A 21,322-nucleotide genomic window follows, 5' to 3' on the forward strand; every position below is an offset into this window, starting at 1 on the left:
CCCATAATGGCTTTGGCAACTTAGCCATATTGATCATACTTCTGACCTTTTCCATAATTGTCTGGTTCATTCTCTCAGCTACTCCATTATATTGTGGGATGCGAGGAACCATCTTCTCATATCGAATGCTGTGTCTTCTGCAGTAGGTATCAAACTCTTTAGAAGTATACTCGCCTCCATTATCTGAGTGGAGATATTTCAGCTTCTTTCCTGTTTCACGCTCTATCATGGCATGAAACAATTTGAAGTAATCTAATACTTGATCCTTTGTCTTCAAGAAATATACCCACACCTTCCGAGAATCATAATGAAGGTCAGGATATACTTGTTACCACCTAGTGACTCTACCTCCATGGGGCCACATACATTAGAGTGCACCAGATTGAGCAACTCTGATCTTCTCGATGCAAAGGAACTAAAAGAGACTCTATGTTGCTTACCAAACAAGCAGTGACTATAAGGATCTAGCGTAGTATCCTTGTAAACAGTGATAAGATTCTTCTTTGCCAAAGTAGACAATTGTTTTTCATTCATGTGACTAAGTCTCTGGTGCTACAGATTTTGAGATGCCTCATTTTCCACAATGTTGAGGCTATCTGCACATATCTTCACATGAATCTTGTACAACGTTCCACAAATATGTCCTCGGGTGACAACTATGGCACCTTTCATCATTTTCAATGTGCCTTTGCTGAAATGGTTGTCATAGCCTTGCTTGTCAAAGGTTGATCCTAAAAGTAGATTAAGTCGAAGATCTGGAACATAACAGAAATCCTTCAAAGTGCTTGTACAATCAACATTTTTTTTACCTGAACATCCCAGTTTCCATCTTTACCGTACCAAAGTCTCCTGCTTTGTACATTTTAAAGAAATCTCTATGTGAAGTGACATGGTAGGATGCTGCAGTATTAACTACCCACTCAACGTCTTGGGTTGATATATGAAGGCATGTCTTTTCTAAGGAGGAGCAGATAGCCACTTCTCTTATAACAGTGACTAGTGTCTCTCCATCCTTCTTCGGCTAATTATCTTAGAGTCTCTACTCTCTCAACAACTTTCTACAGTTCTTTTTTAAATGACCCTCCAGGCCACAATGATAGCATTTATATGATGATTTTCTGCCATCTGTAGATCTGCCTCTGCTCTTGCTCCTGCCTCTTCCCCTATCTCGATCACTTCCTTACTGTCTTCCTCTCTCTATGATGAGGGCATGTGATTGGTCCATGCCAATGTCCTCTCTCCTAGCCTCTTCATTGAATAGGGCATCCTTAACCATAGACATAGTATGCTTGCCATTCGGAGCCGAATTGCTGAGAGAAATTACCAATGTCTCCCTACTATCTGGAAGAGAGCTTAGAGTAGGAGAGCCTGATCCTCATCCCCTAGTTGGTAATCCACAGTAGATAGTTGATTTACCAAGCTCTGAAACTCACTAGTATGCTCAGCCACAGAAGTTCCATTATGTAATTTTAAATTTACCAATCACTTAAGCAACAAGGCTTTGTTCTAAGCAGTCTTGACTTGGTACATGTCCTCCAATTTCTTCCAGAGGATATATGCATCTATTTCCTTCGCGACATGATGGAAGACACTATGGTCGATCCATTGCCTGATTTGACCAATCGTTTTCCTATTTAATTTCTTCCATTCTACTTCTTTGCTGGGATCAAAGTTTACTCCTTTAGCTTCTATAGGATCAAATAAATCCTTACAACTAAGGAGGTCTTCCATACGAGGTATCCAAAGTGTATAATTGGTGGCAATGAGCTTAACCATAGCACCTGAAGATAATTCTTCCATTGACATTTTGTTTTACAATGGCTTGATAAAAAACAGAGCTAAATTTGGCAAAACGGAGTTAACCATTGCATTTGGAATGGCCAAATAGTGGACTTGACTATTCTGGGGTCAAAATACGATTACCAAAAAATTTGAGGAAAAATGTAATTTTCCAAAATTCTAAGGTCAAACTGTAAATATAAAAATTACAGGGGTCAATCTGTAACTTTTAAAAAATATAGGGGCTGTTATGTAATTTTAGAAAAAATTCTAATGATGTGGCAGATAGCGAATGATAACATGTCAACACATGGCAGATGACATGTCACTTGCATGGCTAATGACATGTCGGATTGCGTGGCTGATGACGTGGCTGATGACGTGGCTAATGTGTCGGCTAAGTGGTGGTGATGTGGCAGCTGACGTGGTAGTCTTCAACCTCCAGACAACGCATGGGGTGCATGTGGCATGTGGCTGGCTGCAGAAAAGTTTTGGCGATGCGTGTGGGCACGTGCAACATTGAGTTGCTCTCCGGCGAACTTGATTTTTCTCTTCTCGTCGACTACTTTCACCTAGTATTAAATTATCTTAGTTTCGAGCAACTTTTCGAAACACCAATTTAAAGAACAGAGGCTCTCTTTCTTCAAGTTTGAAGCCAAACTCTCAACCTGAAGCTCTGATATCACTTGTTATGATTTTCTGACCACTATAGAGAAGAAATATGAGAAGAAAAATAAAAAAAAAAAATTCTATTACTCTCTTGGAAATAGAATACAAAAAACAAAAACTTCTCTCTCAGATTCTCACGTGGAATCTCTCTCTTTACTATCAAACTCTCTTCTGAAGTTTTTAACTCTTCTCTCAATCTCTCTTTGGAGTCTTAAAACACTCTCTCTGGGTGTTTATACAATGCTCTCAACATTCATCACTTGGGATGATATTGAGATGGATTTGGTTGCCTGAATGCAACGAGATGGAGCCTATTTATAGGCTCATAAGGTCGGTTGTGTGTCCACTATTTTCAATCGGTTCTGACACTCAACATCGACCTTTGACAGTTGCCTACAATTGTTGAGCAAATTTTACGTTGGAAGTTGCAGGAACCATCGTCAACAATGGTGAGTTGTAGCAATCTCCGCACTGTTGGTGCGGCTGGCTTCACATTTATTAGGACTTTGTCACATGTAGTGTTTCATCTTGGTGTTTACCCACCCAAAAAATAAAAAATAAAAACAAAAAACAAAAAACAGTATTTCTATAACATGTCATAGTCAATTAACAAACCAAAGGAGTGCTCCTTTAACAATAGAGAAAATGACAACAATTTCTTTCAGTAAAGGGAAAATGATACACACACAATGCAGTATTATTGATAGTTAAAAACTATTGATATGTAATATTTACACAACACCAACAAATGAGATAATTTTATGAAAGGCGAAGCATGTAGTAAATCCATAAATTCTTCTCCTCATCCTGCAAAAGAATACACATTCTCATCAAGAAATTATTATTCAATGCAGTCGTTTGCAATTCTGTTCAAATCTTTTATGTCTTGCTCATAAACCAAACGAGCACCACACTCTCTGAAGAACATAGTTGGGTATTTTCAACATGACAGTCAATGGTTTTAAATGAAAACTTAATCCTATTGCACCTGTTGTTCTACCATTCGGTACAGAAGTAGATATCACGAGATAAATACACTAACCAGAAATTCTGCACAAAGATGTTTCCCTTTATAGACAACTTCACGAGTCCATATCCTTGATTATTACATTACACCAATAATCAAAACTTGTACTTAAATCATTCAAATCTCTCCTTTACGAATAAAGCACAAAGACAAAGCGAAACGCCTCCACGTACTGTTGCACCAATTTGGATCTAGTTTGATACTTAGCCATGTCCCTAAACTTTGAATAGTGAACCAGGTTGGAATCTCATTTCCAGGAAGAACAATGTCAAGTCTTTTGCTTGGATTAGGTTGATTCTATGAACAATGAAGAAGAAACATCATGTTTAATAATATTAAGCATTAAATGCAAACACAAATTGACAATTACAAATAAAAAAAAGAGGTAGAGAGAGACCTGAAGGTATCTTTTCAGCAATGCAAACGCTGTCCTTGCCTCTTTACCATGTCAAAGCATTGCAGACAAGTTGCAGAACAATTCAAGTCGCATTGGTCATTTGATGGATCGAGAAAGGTGTCCAACAAAGTACAGTAATCAACCCTTACCGATTGTAAACTAGGTGGAAACTCGGGTCCCACTGATTTTAGCTTTTCACAAAACCTCAAATCAATAATCCTAAGCTTGGATAGTTGTTTAATGCAAGCAGGTAAGCAAGAAAAATAGTTACCTCCCAGATCTACATCTTCTAAACAAACTAAGCAACCAAAATCTTCAGGGATTGCACGTTCCCTAAGACCGCAGCTACTTAAATCCAATTTTTTTTTAAAGAATAAATGCCTTCTAAGATAAGATAATTTCCTACAATGATATCGACCAGTACTTTCCATTGTCCTGATACTTCCAAAGCTCTTCCCCTAAAAGTTAGCATCTGAAGGTTCCGCAAAAGTGCAATGGAAGGTGGTAAGTTATCTCTTACCACGAAGCCTATTAAATGAAGCTCCTCTAAACGACCTAAAAGCCCCAAGTCCCACAGTAATTAAGCTTTAATCGTACAACCATGAAGTCGAAAAATTTTGAGAGATTTCAAACCACTTATGCTTGTTGGAAGATTTTCATATCTAGAGCAAGCTGCCAGGTTCCATTTAGTAAGCCTTTCAAGAAGTTTGATGGATAGGTGAATCTCCACTAGATTTAGAAAACTTAGAGAATTAACTCCTCTAGATTTGGAACCACCCCAAAGTCTTCAAATTTTATTAAATTTGTGGAACTACTTAGGTCAATGATTTTCAAATTGTTTAATGGCTGTTAGAAACAAAGAGAATTTTAATTATTTACTAAGATGAAAATTAAATGTTTTTTGTTTTTTCAAAAGAGATTAGCATGCAATAAGAAATGCTAATGGTACCTTGGTAGGGTTGTTCCACAGTTGTTTGATATTGCTTGAATGCAACCTCAATTGAACAAGTCCACCTGGTCGAAAACTTGTTGGCAAATCTTCAGCTGGAAACTCAGTCCATCGAAGGTACCTTAATTCATTAGAAAGATATTCCACACTTGGTTTGTGGCCATCACTCCATTCCCAAGTAAAATGAATAATGAGCAATCTTAGTTTCTTCATATTTAAGAAGGCTTCTAAACTCAATTTTTTAGGTCCTAGAAAAGGGCATACTATGGCTTCAACTTCTTCCATTCCCTAATAGATAGAGATCAAAACATAAGTGAAATAAAATCTATGAGTTTATAAAAAAAAAAAAATTAAATAACATCCTCTTACATAGTAATATAATTCATGAATTACATGTAATGGGATGCTAGGTGTCTAGCAAAGAATCAGATCATTTGTAAAAGTTTATATTGCTAGATTTATCTACTTTCAAAACAAAATAATTTCAAATCTGTACACCCAAAAGAAAAGTTTTGATTGAATAAATTTTGTTACTGTCTTGCCTCGTATTTATAAGCTAAAATCAAAAGTCATCCAATAGAGATTTTCAAAAATATATAAAAGAAAAAAAATTACAAAAAAATACACATTACTAATGGGAAAAACTTTATTGCTACTTTGCGAAATAGAGATACCTAAATTGAATAAATGAAGTATTATAAAAATGTAAATGCCAAAAATAATAGATATTTTACCGTGTTACTTTCCAAAACATGACATAGATCGTCACTATCCCATATCCTATTTTGTCATCCTAGTTCATTGCATGATTTTTTCCGATCTATATCCTTTCCCATCTCTTGCAACATGTCATGCATCCAAAGTATGTTATCATGGCGAATGTGTAGGAGAGATATCAATAAGAACTCTTATCCCAATTTCTGGAAGGAAACCACAACTATCCAGAAACTGCATGATATCATCTTTATAAACTCCATTGAAGAAGCATGCAATATCTAAGAAAGTACTTCTCTCTGTTTCCTCAAGTCCTTCAAAAATAATTTGAAGTACTTTAGTAATCTCCTTCTTTGGATACTTCTTTAATCTTTCCAAAGCATTTTTCCGTTCCTTTATACTATTGCCACATAAAAAGGAACCTAGCACTTCTAGGGTTAATGGAAGACCATTTGCATAATCTATCACTTATTTAGACAGCTCTTTGAAATCCACTGAAGGATGACTACTTTTGAAGGCTTTCCAAGAAAAAAGTTGAAGAACTTCACTATCATTTAACTGCTCAACTCTATATATGATGCATTCTTTTTATGTACTTTGAAGCAAACTTTCATCTCTAGTTGTTATAATTATTCTACTTCCTGAGCCAAACCAATTATCTTTCTTAGCTAGTACTCGTAGCTGGGACAATCGGTCCACATCATCAAGAACAATAAGAACTCTTTTATAGCATAATCTACTTCCTATCATGTTCATTCCTTCACGAACATCCCTTATTTTTTCAGGTAAACCCTTTAGAGTATCTTAAAGAAGATAATTTTATAAAGACGCAAGGCCATTTTCCTTCTTTTCGTATACTTCTCTAACATTTGCAAGAAAGCTGCTTCTCTAACATTTGCAAGAAAGTTGCTCCCTTCGAATTGAGAAGACTTCCAGTCATAATAAGCTCTGGCAAGAGTTGTCTTCCCAATTCCGCCCATTCCACAAATTCCAACAAAGCGGACATCATCATGTACACATAAGTTCAGTTTCCCCAGTCGTATATCCATTCCAAAGAGGTCCTCCAAAGCGTTTAATGGTGCAACATCAAGTTTACATGATACCTCTACAATGAAATCTTGTATGAAGTTTGCTTCATTACTTCAAAATTAAAACGTAGGACTACAGTAAGTGGAAACATAGCTTTTTTTCTTTTTTTTTAATATATAAATGTAATTGATCTATTTAAATATATAAATTTAGGATATGTTATAGTGGACTCTATAGAGAGCACCAAATACTTATGTTAAAGCGCCAATATCTATTTTGTTTGTTTCTCTTCTCTATTTTATGCACTCTTTCCCATTCTCTACTTTCACAATTTCACTATTTGTATAGGGAGTCCCTCCTTGGGATGTCCTAAACATAGTTGACTTATAGACTTCTATACATGAGTCGAATTAAATTCAGGGCTCATATTTATTTTCTCTCTATGCAGACTTCATATATCTATACAGAGTTCTGATACCAAAATCATTTTCCCACTTATAATGAGATCATGCTAATATTGACACCGCCTTATTATATGAATAAGAAAAGATGAAACCTAGAAGCTAAAATGGATATTTTTAGATGTGATTTTCATTATTAGGTGGTAGAATGTTACCAGATTAAATTTCTCTTTGCGTAGAGTTTTGAACTTAAAGGAAACTGCCTCCCAAATTGCAATAGTAGACACAATGATGCGCCAAGGAAAAAAAACGAAAAACAAAAAATAATAATAATAATAATAATAGTAGTAATAATAATAAAGTGATAATGTCTGTCATTACTCATCAACTTTTTAGTTTTAAATAAAATTCCTTCATATATGTGTATATATCTATATATATATATATATATATATAATTTTGATATGGTAATGACTCATCAACTTTTTAGTTTTAAAATAAAATTCCTTCACTACTCATCAACTTAAAAGCTTTGATTTGCTGGTAGCTAGCTTGGATTTCATTTCAGCTTTACACGTTTTTAACTTTTTTCCAATTAGTTTCTTCTCTAAAGCCTTACCTACCCAAAGGAAGCGTGTTTAGTTAATTACTTCCCAAATCCAATTCATAAACTCTAATAAAAAATATAAACTCTGTTTTTCCATATTCATTAATTTATGACAAATCCTTATTGTGAAGCTTCCATGGAAAAAGAAATAAAGCTTGTTAATTCATTGGTCAACAATGAGGTAGAGCAACCAGATTATTGAATTACTTGAGTTCGTTTCTCAGAAATTACATAGATTGTTTACACGCAAATGGGGTGCCTAATGTCACGGACTTGTTTGTTTACCCTTCAAGCCGTGCGGCCTTAGTTGCTATTCCGACCCTTTGTTGCAACTAAGTAAGCCTTTTGCCCACTAAAAGAGAAAGCTAAGCAAAGAAAGCTAGAGCACAAAGAGAGTTTGGAAGAATGAGAGTATATTGCTTAAGAGAGAGCTTTACAAGAGAAGCTTGGATTCTTGGATGGTTTGGCCAAATGAGGCCTCCACCTATTTATAGGCATACAAAGCTTAATCCTACGGCTATAATTGCTTTAATCCTACGGTGGAGAATGGTTCCCACCTACTCCCACCTACTTTACATAAAATATCTAAAGAAACATCTAGAATGGATATGTACATGGTTTGGCCCATTGTAAGGCCCAAAATAGGCCCAAAGTGGATTATAAGGCCCATAATGGAGAGAATGCTCACCAAGTGTTTGATGAAATGCTTTAACCGTGACATTCTCCCCCACCTATGCCGTCGACGTCCTCGTCGAGCTTGCTTCATGGAACCTCTTGATATGATCTTCAAATTGCCAAAGTGCGATAGCAGGTTCCCAACTTGCTTCGCTATCGGGAAGTCCCTTCCATTTCACCAAGTACTCATGACTCGGATGGTTGTCCCTTCCACGAACTACTCGATCAGCTAAGATGCTCTCCACATCCTTGTCATAAGTGTTGTAGACCCCTATTGGTGCTCGCTTGGACTCCCCTCTTGTTTGGTCTTCCTCATCCTTGTAGTATGGTTTTAGACAACTCACATGGAAGACCGGGTGAAGTTTGAGTGTAGGAGGTAACTCCACCTTATAAGATACCTTGCCCACCTTCTTGACGATTGGAAATGGTCCCTCGTATCGACGAACAAGGCCTTTGTGTAGTCCTCGGGTAGACTTGTGTTGGGATGAAAGGATTTTGATGAACACCAAGTCTCCCACTTGATACTCCACGTGCCTTCTTTTGGCATCCGCCCACTTCTTCATCTTCTTGGTGGCCTTATGAAGGTACGACCTTGCTAAGTCCACTTGTTCATGCCAACCTTTGGCAATCTTGAATGCGGCAGGACTCCTTCCTCCATACTTGGTAACAAGTGTTTGTGGAGTGAGTGGTTGTTGCCCCGTGGCTAACTCGAATGGACTTCGATTGGTGGACTCGCTCCTTTGCAAGTTGTAGGAGAATTGGGCAACATCTAGCAGCTTTGCCCAATCATGTTGATTGGCACTCACAAAGTGCCGTAGATATAGCTCCAATAATGCATTAGCTCGCTCGGTTTGCCCATCGGTTTGTGGATGAAAGCTTGTAGAGAAATGCAACTCCGAGCCCATGAGCTTGAATAACTCCGTCCAAAACCTTCCGGTGAACCTTGAGTCTCGATCACTTATAATTGATCTTGGGAGTCCCCAATACTTCACCACGTGCTTGAAGAATAGCCGTGCCGTCTCCTCAGCTGGACACTCCTTTGTCGCGGCAATGAATGTAGCATACTTGGAGAATCGATCAACTACGACGATTATCGTGCTACATCCCTCGGACTTGGGTAAGCTAATGATGAAGTCCATGGAGATGCTCTCCCATGGTCTCTCCGGAGTTGGTAGTGGCTCCAATAAACCTGCGGGTTGTCGCTGTTCCACCTTGTCTTGTTGACAAACAAGGCAGGTCTTTACATACATTTCGACATCGTCCCGCATTTGTGGCCAATAATAGTTGGTCTCCAACAAAGCTCTCGTACGCTTTTGCCCTGGGTGGCCGGCCCATTTGGTGTCATGGCATTCCTTGATCAAATTCTTCCTTAGGTTGCCCCACCTTGGTACGTAGATGCGATGCCCCTTAGTGTAGAGAAGGCCGTCCTCAACCCAAAACCTCTTAGTCTTGCCCTCCATGGCAAGTTGTAGGAGTTGCTTGGCCACAACATCATGGTCCATGCCCTCCTTTAGTAGGTTGGGTAGTTCCCCTTGGAACTTGGTTATCGAAGCTAGTTCGGCTTTCCTACTTAATGCATCGGCAACTACATTGGCTGTACCGGGCTTGTATTCGAGCTTGTAGTCGAACTCGGCAAGAAAGTCTTGCCAACGAGCTTGCTTGGGGCTTAACTTCTTTTGAGTTTGGAAATAGCTTGTGGCCACGTTGTCAGTCTTTACCACGAATTTGGACCCCAGCAAGTAATGTCTCCAAGTGCGCAAGCAGTGGATGATGGCGGTCATCTCCTTCTCTTGGACCGTATACCTCCTCTCCGTGTCGTTGAGCTTGCGGCTTTCAAATGCGATTGGATGCCTTTCTTGCATCAACACGCCCCCTATGGCAAAGTCGGAAGCATCAGTGTGCACCTCGAATGGTTTGGAGCAATCGGGCAATGCCAACACGGGTTCCTTCATAATAGCCTCCTTCAAGTCCTCAAAGGCTTGTTGGCATTGGGTGGACCAACTCCATGTCTTGTTCTTCTTTAGCAGATCGGTGAGTGGTGCGGCTAGGGCAGAATACCCTTTGATAAACCTCCTGTAATAGTTAACAAGACCAAGAAAAGATCGCAGCTCACTCACCTTGGTTGGAGGATCCCACTCTTGGATGGCTTTCACTTTGGCTTCATCCATGTGCAGCTTGCCATCCTTGATCTTGTGGCCGAGGAAATACACCTCATTGGTTGCAAACGAGCACTTCTCTCTCTTCACGTAAAGCTCATTATCCTTTAGAACCTTGAACACAATTCGTAGGTGGTGGATGTGCTCCTCTAGCGTCTTGCTATAGATGACAATGTCATCCAAATAAACCACCACGAATTTGTCCAAGTAAGGATGGAAGATCTTGTTCATGAGAGTGCAGAAAGTGGCGGGTGCGTTGGTGAGACCAAAGGGCATGACGAGGAATTCATATGCTCCATATCGAGTAACACATGTAGTCTTTGGCTCATCACCCTCCGTAATTCTAACTTGGTAGTACCCCGACCTCAAGTCAAGTTTAGTAAAGTACCTTGCTCCTCCAAGTTGATCAAACAAATCGGCTATCAACGGTATAGGGTACTTGTTCTTGATGGTAACCTTGTTGAGCGCCCTATAATCGATGCATAGCCTTAATGAACCATCGTGCTTCTTTTGGAACAAGACGGGTGCTCCATAAGGTGCTTTCGACGGTTGAATATAACCGGCATCCAGAAGCTCCTTAAGTTGTCTCCTTAGCTCCTCTAGCTCCGGTGGAGACATGCGATATGGTGCTTTTGCGGGTGGTTTCGCACCGGGCTCCAACTCGATGCAATGATCCACCTCCCTCCTTGGTGGAAGTTTCTTGGGTAGTTGTGGTGGCATGACATCCTTGAACTCCTCAAGGACTTGGCTAACCTCCTTCGGTGGCTCCTTGGAAGTAGCTTCTTCTTCCTCGCGTAGAGTAGCAAGGAATGTAGGCTCTCCTTTCTTTATTCCTTTCTTGAGTTGCATGGCGGAGAGGCGGTTGGAAGTACTTGGCTTGTGCATTGTTGGAATCATGCAAGGGCCTCCCTCCATTATACACACCGTGTTGTAGCGAGGGAGTGGTACCACATTGAATTGCCTAAGAAATTCCATGCCAAGTACAATATCAAAGTCATCCATAGGAGCAATGGAGAAGTTTACGTTACCTTGCCAAGTGCCAAGGTGCAACTCCACGTTACGGGCCATGCCATCTAGCGGTTTAGCCTCCGCGTTCACCGTTTTCAACCACCCTTGACCTTTGTCGAGTTTAAGGCCAAGCCTCATGGCCTCCTCCTTCCTTACGAAGTTGTGAGATGCGCCGGTGTCTACCATGACTTGGGCATCTTTCCCGTTGATACGTGCCGCCACGTACATTAGGGAGTTCTTCGTATTGTTGGTTGGGATTGGACTAGCCTTCAGTGAGTTAAGGAGTTGTATACAACCCATTTGCGTGTGCTCGTGAGTTTCCCTCTCTTCGAGCATGGCATTTAAGGACTTCCTCTTCGGACAATCTCTAGCCCAATGGGGACCATCACATAAGAAGCAATTTTCTTTCGGCTTGAATTCGGGCTTACCTCCTTTCTTCCAATCTTTGGTTGGTAGTGGTGGCCTTCTTGGAAACTCGTTACTTTGGGGAGTTTTATGGAATTTGGCTCCCCCACCTTTAATGTAATTAATTTTAGGCTTAGAGTTGGAAGACTCACCTTGCCTATATTCGACAAGCGTTTCGGCCGTGGTGAGGGCAGTGGAAATATCTTGTACTCCCCTTCGTTGAAGCTCTTGGTATGCCCACGGTTGCAACCCATCCATGAAGTTGAAAAGGAGATCCTCCTCACTCATGTTGGGAATTTGGAGCATTAACCCGGAGAATTGCTCCACATATTCACGGATGGAACGTTGGTGCTTCAACTCCTTCATGCGTTTCCTAGCTTCATTCGCCACATTCTCGGGATAGAATTGTTTCTTCAATTCACTCTTTAAATCTTCCCAAGAATTGATAGCGCATATGCCTCTCTTCATTTCTTCATGCTTTCTACGCCACCACACCGCAGCAAGATTAGTAAGATATAGGGTAGCGGTGTTTACCTTTTGCTTCTCGTCTTGGAAATCCAAGGCCTCGAAGTATCGCTCCATGTGCCACATGTAGTTGTCCAACTCCTTTGCATCCCTTCTCCCACTAAACTCCTTGGGCTTGGGAACATCTACCCTTGGAGTAGAGACTATTTGTTGGGTGGTGGCCGTGCCACTAGTTGCAGCTCTCTTGCATAATGCCCAATCCTCACGAGTCTCCTCTAAACTCTTCTTAAACTCATCTAATTGAGCTTGCATAAGGGACAAGGTTTCAATTACCTTTGTTTGGAAAGCTTGGCTTTCATGACGCCATGCCTCGGTGTTGGCCTCGTTGGTGTCTTGCATGGTACCTCTAAGCTCCCCCACTTGGCCTTCCACTCGGCCATCGAGCTCCCCCATGCCTTGCTCCACACAATCAAGCCGCTCCAACATGTCGGCAACGGCCAACTCCATCTTGACCACCTTGGTCTCCATGGCGGTGAGAACGTCCTTCGACTTTGAACGCCCACGTCCCTTCCTTGCAGCTTCGGGGATGACCTCCCTTCCCCTTGCTTCTTCAATCACAACCTCTGAGGAAGACATGTTGCTCTAGATGCTAGCTTTAACCTTGGCTCTGATACCACTTGTCACGGACTTGTTTGTTTACCCTTCAAGCCGTGCGGCCTTAGTTGCTATTCCGACCCTTTGTTGCAACTAAGTAAGCCTTTTGCCCACTAAAAGAGAAAGCTAAGCAAAGAAAGCTAGAGCACAAAGAGAGTTTGGAAGAATGAGAGTATATTGCTTAAGAGAGAGCTTTACAAGAGAAGTTTGGATTCTTGGATGGTTTGGCCAAATGAGGCCTCCACCTATTTATAGGCATACAAAGCTTAATCCTACGGCTATAATTGCTTTAATCCTACGGTGGAGAATGGTTCCCACCTACTCCCACCTACTTTACATAAAATATCTAAAGAAACATCTAGAATGGATATGTACATGGCTTGGCCCATTGTAAGGCCCAAAATAGGCCCAAAGTGGATTATAAGGCCCATAATGGAGAGAATGCTCACCAAGTGTTTGATGAAATGCTTTAACCGTGACACTAAGTAGTCTTTGACCCAAGTAGCTTCGTCCTGGTGTCTTTTTCACTTGGTTTTATAATTATTATCATTAGTAAAATCTTTGTTGCTTATACCAACAAGTTATCATTAGTAAAATCTTTGTTGCTTATATACCAAAAAGACATAAGAATTTATTACACTTCTTTATGGTTAATGCTTACCTGTATTTAAAGCAACATTGCAATAATTTATGATTAACATTTCTCTTAATATTTATAGTGCCTTGATGTAGATAAAGAAATTAATAATTGATTTATATTTAATTCTATGGTTGTAGATTAAAATTTTCAAACTCCATTTTTTGCAAGAAATAGACTAAAATTTGAAGTATCATTGATTTGGGGTTATTTACTAAGCGGACAGAATCTACCCTGCTGCCTTGCTTTCTTTTTTCTCTTTTCCTTTTTCTTTTTCCTTTTCTTTTTAAGGATATTTCAATATGTTTAAACAGAGTAAAAAATCTATATTCGCTTTTTTCTCTTTTGCTTTTGCTAGTTTAGTTGGTTTGAACTTCCCTTTTTATAAGCTAATACAAAGCATCTAAAATTACAGAATTCTGGTGGTGGTTAAATATGGTAAGCTGAAAGTTTATAAAAATTTGGATTCCAAGATGAACAATTCAACCTCCATGTTAGTTCATTTTTGGAGCTGAACCTTTATTTTTAGGCATGAACACACTGATTCAAGTCTTTTTTTCATTAGAATGCTTCTTTCATTCTTCTGGATCTTTAGATACAGATAATTGTTCTCTGATTATCACAGAATAAAGTTATATCTTCGGCTATATATAGATTACTGTGCCTTTGGCTTACCTCATCAATGGCAAATCTCTAAGGATATAGTTTCTTATAATTCAAATGTAAGATATTTCGTGTTTTCTATTATGTTGCGTGAATAACATTTCTTCAGCATTTAATTTATGGTTTTCATCTTTACACCTTCTAATGCCCAAATAAAACCTGTCACACAGACTATCTTTAAAAGTTGACACTCCTTTTGTGTGTGTGTGTATATATATATATATATATATCAGTCACAAATATTATCAAATATATTTCAAGTGTTTTGATATGGTTCCCACCATAATGCCGCCAAACTGACATCTAAGCAGGCATGAATTCTCTAGTTTGTCTAGGTCGGTGCTATTTGGTTTAGATGGCCTTCTAATTTACTGCCAAAACTGAAATGTGGCATATTTGCACACAACAAAAACAAATTGGATAGTTCTATTGAAGTTAAGAAGGAAAAGTGAAGTTATTTCTTAAATTCCTTTCATTCTTCATTCTGCAAAAGAAATCCACATCCTCATCAGGAAATTCAATGCAGTTGCAGGCAATTCAGCTCAGATCTTCTATGTCTGGCTCATATACCAAACGAGCACCACAAAATCCAATGGCCATGTTCGTGTAGTTTCCTTTAATTTGGTTATGTATTTCGAAGGAAACCTCAACCCGACCACAGTTGTTGTTCTGCCACTCTATATGGAAATAGATCTCACGAGGCAAATACAATAACCAAAGGTGAGGCATAGAGAACTCATGGCATCGAGGAAACTCCAACTGTCCCAATCCCCAATCATTTCCATTGATTTTTACATTGCAGAGAAAACTTGAGAAGCCCATAAAAACAAAGCATACGGAGAAAGCAAAACCCATCCATTTACTGTTGCACCAATTTGGATCTAGTTGTAAACTTATCGATGACCCAGAACTTTGACGAGTGAACCAGGCTGGAATTTCTTTTCCAGGAAGAACAATATCAAACATTTTCATTGGATTAGAAGGCTTCTGTAAACATTTAAGAACCATCATGTTAATAACAGTAAGCATCAAATACAAAAATATACTAACAGTTAAACACAGAGAAATGTAGAGAGACCTGGAGATAACTTTTTAAGGAGGCAATTGCTGTACTTTTGCTGCCTTGCCTCCACCAAATTAAAGCAGTTCACACAACTTGCAGAACACCGCAACGTGCATTGGCTCAGTGGATCAAGAAAGGTGTCCAATAAAGTACAGTGATCAACCTTTACCATTTCTAAGCTAGTTGGAAGCTCTGGTCCCAATGATTTTAGATATTTACAAAGCCTCACATCAAGATACCTAAGCTTGGATAGTTTATTGATACTGACAGGTAGGCAACAAAAACAGTTCTGAGGCTTAATCTTCTAAAGAAACTAAGCAGCCAAAATCTTGAGGATACCTTCTATTTTCAAGACTGCAGCTACTTAATTCCAATTTTTTCAAAGAATGAAGACCAGCTGAGGAAAGATCTTTGCCAACAATGATATTGATAACATTTTTCCATTGTCGTGGTCCTAAGGGTCCTTCACCACATGATAGGGTCTTAAAGTTTTTCAGAAGTACAATGGAAGATGGTAGGTATTTTACAGCAGTACCTCTCAGATTAAGCTGCTCCAAACTATTTAGATACCCCAGGTCCTCTGGTAAGTAACGAAACCTTTAACAACCTTCAAGCTCGAGAACTTTGAGAGATTTCAAACCATCTAAGCTTGCTGGAAGATTTTCTAGACTTGTGAAATATTTCAGATCTAGTAAAGTAAGCCTTTCGAGATATGCAATGGATGGGTGAACCTCCAGTAGTTTTGAACAACATTGAAGAATCAACTTTTCCAGATTTGGAACCATCCTGAAGTCGTTAAACTTGCTAAGATTTCTTGAATATCTTAGGTCAATGAGTTGCAAATTGTGGAATGGCTGCTATATTGAAAATGAGGAAATGTTATTTTGCCAGAAAATTATATATTTACGTTCCAAAGAGATTACTATAAAATAAGAGGTTCTAATATTGGTACCTTGATGGGGTTGTTCCACAGTTCTTTGATATTGCTACCAAACAACTGCAATTCAACAAGCCCATCTGGTTGGAAACCTGATGGAAAATCTTCAGAAGGAAAATAAAACCATTCAAGGAACCATAACTCTTTAGAATATTCAACTTTTGTTGCGTGACAATCTGTGTCTCCCCAGCCAAAATCAATAATGAGCAATCTTAGTTTCTTCATACTTGAGAAGGCTTCCCAGCTAAGTATTTTCTGTGTTAGAAAATGGCATACTATGGCTTCAACTTGTTCTGTTCCCTGATAGTTAAGAAAAAAATAATAATAATAATAATGATAATTAGTGAAATAAAATTTATGAGTCTTTATACATAGCTAGATATATATTTCATCTATAAAACACATTGTTTCTACATACAAGTCAAATAAAAAGGTTTAAGTGCATTTTGTTGCTGCTAGATCACTATTTGGAAAACTAATTATTGCTATAAAAAAATAAAAATAAAATGGAGAGAAAACCTGGACATCTCAAGGTGAATTGTACCTAAATTTATAAAATTGAGATATTAAGCAATACAAATGTCAAAACCAAGGTTTTATATCAGCAGGACCCTTACCGTGTTATTTTCTAAAACATGATATAAATCGTCATTATCCCATAACATACTTCGCCTTCCCGGTTCAGTGCAGCATTTTTCTCGGACAATTTCCTTGCCCATCTCTTGTCGTAAATCGTGCATCCACACTCTGTTATCATGACAAATGTGCAGGATTGATTTATCAATAAGGACTCTTATCCCGATTTCTGGAAAGAAACCACAGGCATCCATGATTCATATAATATAATCTTTATTCAACCCATTGAAGAAGCATGCAATATCCAGAAAAATACTTTTCTCTGTTTCTTCAAGTGCATCAAAAGTGATTTGAAGTACTTTAACAATCGCCTTCTTTGGATACTCCTTTAATCTATCCAAAGCACTTTTCCATTCGTTTATACTTTTTCCACATAAAAAGGAACCTAGTACTTCTCGAGCTAATGGAAGACCGTTGGCATAAGCTATCACTTGTTTGGACAGCTCTATGTAATCGTTTGATGGTTGAATGCTTTTGAAGGCTTTCCAAGAAAATAGTTGAAGACTTTCGCGGTAATTTAAATGCTCAACTTTATATCTTATAGATCCTCTATATGTACTACTAAGCTTACTTTCATCTCTAGATGTTACAATTATTCTACTTCCAGAACCAAACCAACTATTTTTCTTAGCAAATACTTTTAGCTGGTCCAATTTCTCCACATCATCAAGAACTATAAGAACTTTTTTATGGCATAATCTACTTCTTATCATGTCCATTCCTTCATGAACATCCCTTACTTTTGTAGGTAACCCATCAAGAATATCTGAAAGAAGATGAGTTTGTAAATACACAAGACCATTTTCCTTCTTTTCACAAACTTCTCTAACATTGCAAGGAAGCTACTATCTTGGAATTGAGAAGACTTCCAATCTTAATAAGCTTTGGCAAGAGTTGTCTTTCCTATTCCACCCATTCCGCAAATTCCAATAATACAAACATCGTCCAATGATGAAGTATGAACACATAAGTTTAGTCTCTCTAGTCGTGAATCCATTCCAAAGAGGTCCTCTGAAATGTTTAATCGTGCAAGACCAACTTTACTTGATACCTCTACAATGAAGTCTTGTATAAATTTTGCTTCATCCCTTAAGAAATTTAAACAACAATAGATCTATAGTGAGAGATAACAGGTAATTGCAATTGGTAATATATACATATGAGTTTTCTTCTATTGAATGATATTTACCATATAACAGGTGACACTCCTTAAATCTGGCATTTGTCATGTCACTTTTCTCCCATTATAAAATTGGAAAATATCATTCAATAGAAGAAAATTCATTAAGTACATAAGCATATATAAGAATAAAAATTTCATTCAACAAGGATAGATGGTAATAATCAATTACTCAATTACCTATCATATAAATGCCATCCAGCTAGATTGCCTACTTCTTTTAACGCATCCCTCCAGCTTTGCACCTTTTCTAAGTGGTCACTAAAATCTTGGTCATCTCTTTCGAATGCTTCCCCAATACTTCCACTCTGCTTCCGTACATGAGATGGATCTACGTGATAGAAAATTGGTAGAACAATCTGTATATTGTCCTTCCTGCATTTAACAATCTCGACAAGTTCATCCAAACACCAAGTCGAGTCAGCATAGTTTTCCGAGATAACGATGACCGAACAGCGAGAATCTTTGATTGCTTCCAAGTTCCAACAATTCTTGAGAAATGGATTTGCCTCTCTAAAGTTTATCATCATCTAAGAAGCTGTAAATTCCTTTTGACGAAAAGCTGCGTAGAGATGACTGATAAAGCTGTGACGGGTGTCTTCCCCTCTGAAACTCAAAGACACATCATAATTAGTTTGATGTCCAGAGGAAGAAGAACAACAACAAGAATTGATTAATGAACAAGATCTATCCATTCTTCTAAGTGGGAAAAAGTCCAAGGATATAGCTGAAAGAACCCTAATTTATCAGATTCACATAGAGATTTGAAGGTAGCTAGGATTTCAAATTTTTAATATATTCCAGCTTTATGAGTTTGTTGACTATTTCATTCCATTATTGAATTTCTTATCTAAAGCTTTTCGTGGAACAAAGTGTTTTATTATAAATATTCATCAGGAAAGGGAAGCTTCCATGGATTAAGGAACAATCAAAGATTGTTAATCCATGGGTCAGCAGTGAGGTGGAGCAAGCAACCAAAACAAAATATACAAGTTCATTTGTCTGAAGGATTAGAACATATAAACCATAAATCATTTAAGAATAGAGCATACAATAAGAGTTAGATAATTTACCTTTAGGAGACACTGGAGAAGATGACCTTCAATGTTCCTACTCGAACAACAACAAAATCAACCAGCAAAAGGAGAGACGAACTCCACTCTGATTCTCCACTCACATATTTCGTTGAAAACTAAAACAATAATGATTATTAAAGTGGCTTAAAAATAAAATGGGCTTTTTTGTTTTGGTGAATAAAACAAAATGGGCTTGTTGTTGGGCTTGGACTCTAAAGCACGGCAGTGCGAGAGTGATTTTATCAAATTATAAAGTGTTTAATCACTTTTTGATTTTCTTGATGTGGGATTTTTATTTCACTACAACCTTTTTATTTACTTGTGCATGCTGACTGTGAACTTTAAGTAAAAAAGGTACCAATATTGTTGTTAACACTTTATATCCGTGACCAGATCTCGTTTTCTTTTTCTTTTCTTTTTTTTTCTTTTTTTTTTTTTTTATTTGTCTTCCCTTCTTTCTTCTTTTATTTGGGTGGTATTTTGTGATATTTGTATAAATACAGGCTGTATATTATCAACGGCCACTATAGATTAGACAACGACGATGAGCATTATAGAAAAGTTATTTATTTATTATTACTGTGTTGAAAATAAATAACCGATTAAATATATATGTGGTTATCTGCACCGCTGGATCCTAATTTTTAGTGTGTTATGCATATTCTAGATTTTTTATTTTTTTTTATTTTTACATTTTTATATTGAAAAGTAAAGTAATTTTTGCACCATTAATCCCTTATCTATTTTCCATCCATAATTCTGTTAAGTAGATGAGACTAAAGTGTAACTTCCACATAATTATGAGTCCAAATGTATGCACTAAGCACTAAAGAAGGCCAAAAACAATAATTTTGTAAAATAAAATATTTTTAATATTTTGAAAAATAGATATAAAAATTTGAAACGATATAATTTTTTTTTATTAGAATGAGAAAATATAATTCGAATTATTTTATCAAGAATTAATGACTTTTACGATTAGACTGTACTATATGTGCTGAAAAAAAATCTATTCATAAGGTCATTAATCACCTTATCAATTTTCTTTTTACTTCATTTATTTATCTATTGAAAAAAATTTATTTTTTGTTTCAACAAAAAAAAATATATATATATATATATATAACATTTCTAAATCTTTTATATTGATTGTTTTAATTTATATCTGTAAAAAAAAAAATTCAATGTTTTAATTTATAACATTTTAAAATTTTTATATTAACTTTTTAGTTAAAAAAAAAGAAAAAAATAAAAAAATAAAAAAGATTAAATGTGCCAAACATGCTAAGGATAATAGATTAACAGTGTAAATATGACAAGATCCGTCCTAGGAACCCTCTCAAGATCTCTCTGGTGGTTCCGTCTAGTGAAGTTCTACTAGGCAATCCTTAGAAAATGTCCAACGGAATCTCACTTTAAAACGCAGACAACGAACACCAGCAATATCAATAATACTTCAATGTATAAATATAAAATAAATCCACAACAGTACAAGTCCCCATTTAAAAATCATTTCATAAAATCCGATCTTGTATCCCAATTTAATATCATAAAATCGATGCTCAAAGTGAAAAAAAAAAATGAATGATCCATATAATATCATAAAATATCTTAAACAATATATAAATATTAAGCATAAAATCTTATAAATATATTTCCACGAAATAAATATGAAAATGCATAAATAACCATAATATTTGAAACCAACAATATATTCAAACATATATCATGTACCATTCGCTGTACCAATCTGTAAACCGTGGAATACACTCACCTCACGATCCTTAATATCCGAAAGGTATTGTGGAAATAGTAAGCCCTCGGGACGTATCCGACCTCACGGTCTGTGGCAATAAATATTCTGTAGGCTGAATCCAACCTCATGATGCCGTGGTAATAATAACATATGGGATAAACCCAATCTTATGGTCTGTGGCAATAATATCTGTGAGCTAAGCCCAACCTCACGATATAATGGCAATAATAACTTGTGGGATAAATCCAATCTTACGGTACCATGGAAAAATCCGTGGGCTCTAATATAATATAATACTAATACAAGATATTGGCATTACATGGTACATCAATTTATAAATAAACGATACAGCATCCTTAAAACAACTTTGTAAAAGCATACGTATTTTTTTCCAACCAGTACTATATCATAATTCAGAATAAATATTCAAATTCAATAA

The 21,322-nt window shown here is 37.3% G+C and overlaps 1 protein-coding gene across 7 annotated transcripts; it reads right to left on the reverse strand.

The window, feature by feature from the left end:
* Positions 1-14,464: 14,464 nt before the first annotated feature.
* LOC107432888 (disease resistance protein RPV1-like) lies at positions 14,465-19,253 on the reverse strand. 7 transcript variants are annotated; one of them, XR_007238549.2, is made up of 7 exons: positions 19,125-19,253; positions 18,232-18,657; positions 18,061-18,104; positions 16,853-17,959; positions 16,251-16,535; positions 15,314-16,152; positions 14,465-15,222 (listed from the first exon to the last, which is right to left on the reverse strand). XR_007238549.2 is itself a non-coding variant. In XM_060812523.1 (5 exons), exons 2-5 carry the CDS (start codon positions 18,579-18,581, stop codon positions 15,898-15,900), a joined length of 1,020 nt encoding a protein of 339 aa, XP_060668506.1. In that variant the 5' UTR covers positions 18,582-18,657; positions 19,125-19,253; the 3' UTR covers positions 14,465-15,897. The 7 variants fall into 7 exon arrangements, 1 of the variants encoding a protein (XP_060668506.1); XR_009634706.1 differs by lacking the exon at positions 18,061-18,104 and having other exon boundaries at positions 16,853-16,982; XR_003058059.3 differs by lacking the exon at positions 18,061-18,104 and having other exon boundaries at positions 16,853-17,922.
* Between the last annotated feature and the right edge of the window lie 2,069 nt (positions 19,254-21,322).

The sequence above is a fragment of the Ziziphus jujuba genome, chromosome 11 (genome assembly GCF_031755915.1).
Source record: "Ziziphus jujuba cultivar Dongzao chromosome 11, ASM3175591v1".
NCBI lineage: Eukaryota > Viridiplantae > Streptophyta > Magnoliopsida > Rosales > Rhamnaceae > Ziziphus > Ziziphus jujuba.

Coding starts and splice junctions, on each gene's coding strand:
- LOC107432888 (XM_060812523.1), bottom strand. CDS start 18,581: ATGATGATAAACTTTAGAGAGGCAAATCCATTTCTCAAGAATTGTTGG. Junction 16,536..16,852: donor ATGTTTTAGAAAATAACACG/GTAAGGGTCCTG, acceptor CTTAACTATCAG/GGAACAGAACAAGTTGAAGC. Junction 16,153..16,250: donor TGTGGAACAACCCCATCAAG/GTACCAATATTA, acceptor TCAATATAGCAG/CCATTCCACAATTTGCAACT.